The 3,903-nt window shown below is 42.7% G+C and overlaps 2 protein-coding genes across 2 annotated transcripts; one reads left to right on the top strand and one right to left on the bottom strand.

Moving 5' to 3' along the window:
* Nucleotides 1–6: 6 nt before the first annotated feature.
* LOC116379686 (forkhead box protein I1-ema-like) lies at nucleotides 7–1,212 on the top strand. Its single transcript, XM_031841660.1, has 3 exons — nucleotides 7–256; nucleotides 360–464; nucleotides 568–1,212. Exons 1-3 carry the CDS (start codon nucleotides 101–103, stop codon nucleotides 1,210–1,212), a joined length of 906 nt encoding a protein of 301 aa, XP_031697520.1. The 5' UTR covers nucleotides 7–100.
* Nucleotides 1,213–2,691: 1,479 nt separating this feature from the next.
* LOC116379685 (forkhead box protein I1-ema-like) lies at nucleotides 2,692–3,897 on the bottom strand. Its single transcript, XM_031841659.1, has 3 exons — nucleotides 3,648–3,897; nucleotides 3,440–3,544; nucleotides 2,692–3,336 (listed from the first exon to the last, which is right to left on the bottom strand). The coding sequence occupies exons 1-3, from the start codon at nucleotides 3,801–3,803 to the stop codon at nucleotides 2,692–2,694; spliced, it is 906 nt and encodes a 301-aa protein (XP_031697519.1). The 5' UTR covers nucleotides 3,804–3,897.
* Nucleotides 3,898–3,903: the final 6 nt, after the last annotated feature.

The raw sequence follows: 3,903 nt of genomic DNA, 5'->3' as shown, positions 1-3,903 counted from the left end.
CCAGACCTGACCACTTCAGGTCCACATGTGCTCTACCTGAGGTTGTGATCACACTACTCTGTGTGTGGGACCTGACTCCTCTGATTCTCCAACAAACAAGATGCCGAAAAGTACTGAGAAGTCTGGAGCTCAGCTGCCTCTCTTTGTTCCAGCCAGCAGCTCTCAGGGAGATCTGTTCAGGAAGAGCACCACCTCCCTGGCCAAGATCGCTGTTGTCCTCCAAGGTGCTCCAGGCAAGATGCTCACTTTTAGTCAGGTAAGAAAGAGTCCAGACGTTTTACAATGAATGTTCAAGAATACTGTGGTATGAAACACAGATGGTCATTTCAAAAACTTAATTTCCACCTGATGTTTTTCAGCTGATGGACAGACTGACATCATTAACATCATTACTCTATGAAGACAGGAAATCTGTTGAGAACAACATCAGAGTTTGTTTATCAACCAACACATGTTTTGTCAAGGTAAGTTTTCATTCCCAAACTGTTGATATTTCAAATTAACATTTTGATTATTTTATTAAAGAACTTAACTTCTGTCTCTATAACCCTGTTCTGTATATTTCAGATTCCACCGGTTCCTGATTTACTGGACAGTAAGAGAAACTACTGGAAACTGGACCCCAGTCAGATCACAGCAAAGATGGTGCGTCGTCACTTCAAAGGGATCCTGCAGCTCTTCCCTGAGTTGGCCTCCAAAGTGGAAACGGAGAACACGAGCAGACCATCAGAGCACTGCTCAGCTCTCCAATCTCCTGAGCCTGCAGCCTGCAGAGATGTTCAGATCAAATGTGAGGTGAAGTTCAGCAGTCCTTTCTCCATTGAATCCCTCCTGAAGAGAGACAGTCCCTCTGCTCGGGCCTCCAGAGCTTCTCCTCTGTCCACTGTGCCGGTCAGAGTGGAGCAGCAGCCTCCGTCCACACACAGACTAGTTGGGACAAAGAGGAGCTTCAGATGGAACTCTGAGGAGCCTCTCCTCCTTCAAGCTTCAGCTGGAAGTTCCCCCATCTGCTCAACAGGGGGCAGCACACACCACGGACTCACTGCTACTGGAGCTGCTCAGCCCATCAACAGGATGAATGTGTGCACTCGGTCCTCATTTCCTGTCTACACAAGAGCCAGTGTTGCTCCTTATTTCACCAGCACGCAAAGCCCTTACATCACTTACACTGTACCCACATTTACCCATGATGCTCTCTGTTTCTGGCTGTAAAGTGTTTGGTACCTGGCATACCAGCTTTCTGCAGCACTTTTTTTAATAAAAAGTAAAAAAAAAAAAAAAATTGTGTTGTTGTTTTCCCCCCAGTTGGTGTGCAATGTAGCATGCAAACAAACCGAAGCTTAATTAAAACACTAAGAGATGCAAATTAATCATTCACTACCAAGGAAAACAACAATAAAATGCAATCACAAATAAAAATGTTCATTGTCTTCAACGGGTGTAAAAAAACATTATGAATTCTAGATGGAAAGATAAATATTGCAGTGAAGCTGTTAGACAGATGAGACGATACCTTTCCTGTTATTAGAAACACTTGGCAGCAGGTTTTTATCACTGGTCACTTGCACAATTTTAAAGGCTGAATCAGTTAAAACAAAAAAATGGGCACATTTAATACAACTCAAAAGAACACTATAGCAAGTGTATTTATATGCCTTTATTTGTGTCCAAAACTGTACACATCAAAGGCCAAAGCAAGCATTTCAGACTGAACAGAATGCCAAAGTGGAAATGTTCGCACTATACATTCCAGTTAACTTTTTGTTTTTAAGGAAACTTAATACATATTTAGTGGATGCAAAACCAGTTTGTCCCTCCACAAAGAAATTACCATCAGACACATCAACTGTGATAAGGTGAAAAACACTGGAATGTGGGTGATTCCGACAAGAACAATGCTGCTTTTAAATTAAAGCTTATGGCAACATTTGAGTGCTTTTCACCTCATCTGACCTCCACTGTGTTATTCAGTGTGGTGACCAGACACACAGTAAACATGTAAACAGTATGACATTGTGTTGTGTGATTCATGCACTCAAATACAGGGCTTGAAAACAATTTGGAGGTATTTGTACTTTACTTGAGCTACAATTTGAACTACTTCATACATATACTCCATCTCAGAGGGAAATATTGGACATTTTACCCAACTACAGTTATCTGACTACCATAATGGATACTTAACAGATGAAAGTTTTACATAAAACAACGTGTGATCGGTTTCTTTTTTGCAAACAGTCACAGGTTGTGGTGAATAAAAGAGATGTGTGTCATTTCAGAACAGAAACCCCAAGTCTGTCAAAATATTATTTAATTTATGTTTTAGGACCTTTGTGATTGACACTTATTGGCAACAGTCTGACATTCCACAGTAGGTAAAGCACAGGTGAAAATGATAATGATAATAGAGATGTTTCAGTTGACTGTGCACTCACTGACTCACTGTCACAACTTACTGGAGCACTTGAATAGAACAGAGCCATCGTTAATGTTATGAGTAACTACTGTGCTTTTCCACTATGACAAGTCAAAATGTGTGCTGTTAACGAGGACTAATCCTCTTGATGACTAATATTACTGATCTTATTGAAAACAACAAAAGCTTCAATTGTTTTTTTACTTTTTATTACAAAACATTTTATAAAACAACACAGTGCTGCAGAAAGCACGGTATGTCAGGTACCAAACACTTTACAGCCAGAACCGGAGAGCATCATGGGTAAATGTGGGTACAGAGTAAGTGATGTAAGGGCTTTGCGTGCTGGTGAAATAAGGAGCAACACTGGCTCTTGTGTAGACAGGAAATGAGGACCAAGTGCACACATTCATCCTGTTGATGGGCTGAGCAGATCCAGTAGCAGTGAGTCCGTGGTGTGTGCTGCCCCCTGTTGAGCAGATGGGGGAACTTCCAGCTGAAGCTTGAAGGAGGAGAGGCTCCTCAGAGTTCCATCTGAAGCTCCTCTTTGTCCCAACTAGTCTGTGTGTGGACGGAGGCTGCTGCTCCACTCTGACCGGCACAGTGGACAGAGGAGAAGCTCTGGAGGCCCGAGCAGAGGGACTGTCTCTCTTCAGGAGGGATTCAATGGAGAAAGGACTGCTGAACTTCACCTCACATTTGATCTGAACATCTCTGCAGGCTGCAGGCTCAGGAGATTGGAGAGCTGAGCAGTGCTCTGATGGTCTGCTCGTGTTCTCCGTTTCCACTTTGGAGGCCAACTCAGGGAAGAGCTGCAGGATCCCTTTGAAGTGACGACGCACCATCTTTGCTGTGATCTGACTGGGGTCCAGTTTCCAGTAGTTTCTCTTACTGTCCAGTAAATCAGGAACCGGTGGAATCTGAAATATACAGAACAGGGTTATAGAGACAGAAGTTAAGTTCTTTAATAAAATAATCAAAATGTTAATTTGAAATATCAACAGTTTGGGAATGAAAACTTACCTTGACAAAACATGTGTTGGTTGATAAACAAACTCTGATGTTGTTCTCAACAGATTTCCTGTCTTCATAGAGTAATGATGTTAATGATGTCAGTCTGTCCATCAGCTGAAAAACATCAGGTGGAAATTAAGTTTTTGAAATGACCATCTGTGTTTCATACCACAGTATTCTTGAACATTCATTGTAAAACGTCTGGACTCTTTCTTACCTGACTAAAAGTGAGCATCTTGCCTGGAGCACCTTGGAGGACAACAGCGATCTTGGCCAGGGAGGTGGTGCTCTTCCTGAACAGATCTCCCTGAGAGCTGCTGGCTGGAACAAAGAGAGGCAGCTGAGCTCCAGACTTCTCAGTACTTTTCGGCATCTTGTTTGTTGGAGAATCAGAGGAGTCAGGTCCCACACACAGAGTAGTGTGATCACAACCTCAGGTAGAGCACATGTGGACCTGAAGTGGTCAGGTCTGG

Source organism: Anarrhichthys ocellatus, unplaced genomic scaffold (assembly GCF_004355925.1).
Source record: "Anarrhichthys ocellatus isolate YVR2014 unplaced genomic scaffold, GSC_Weel_1.0 scaffold4931, whole genome shotgun sequence".
NCBI classification, from domain to species: domain Eukaryota; kingdom Metazoa; phylum Chordata; class Actinopteri; order Perciformes; family Anarhichadidae; genus Anarrhichthys; species Anarrhichthys ocellatus.
This window is presented reverse-complemented; position numbering and strand designations above follow the sequence as displayed.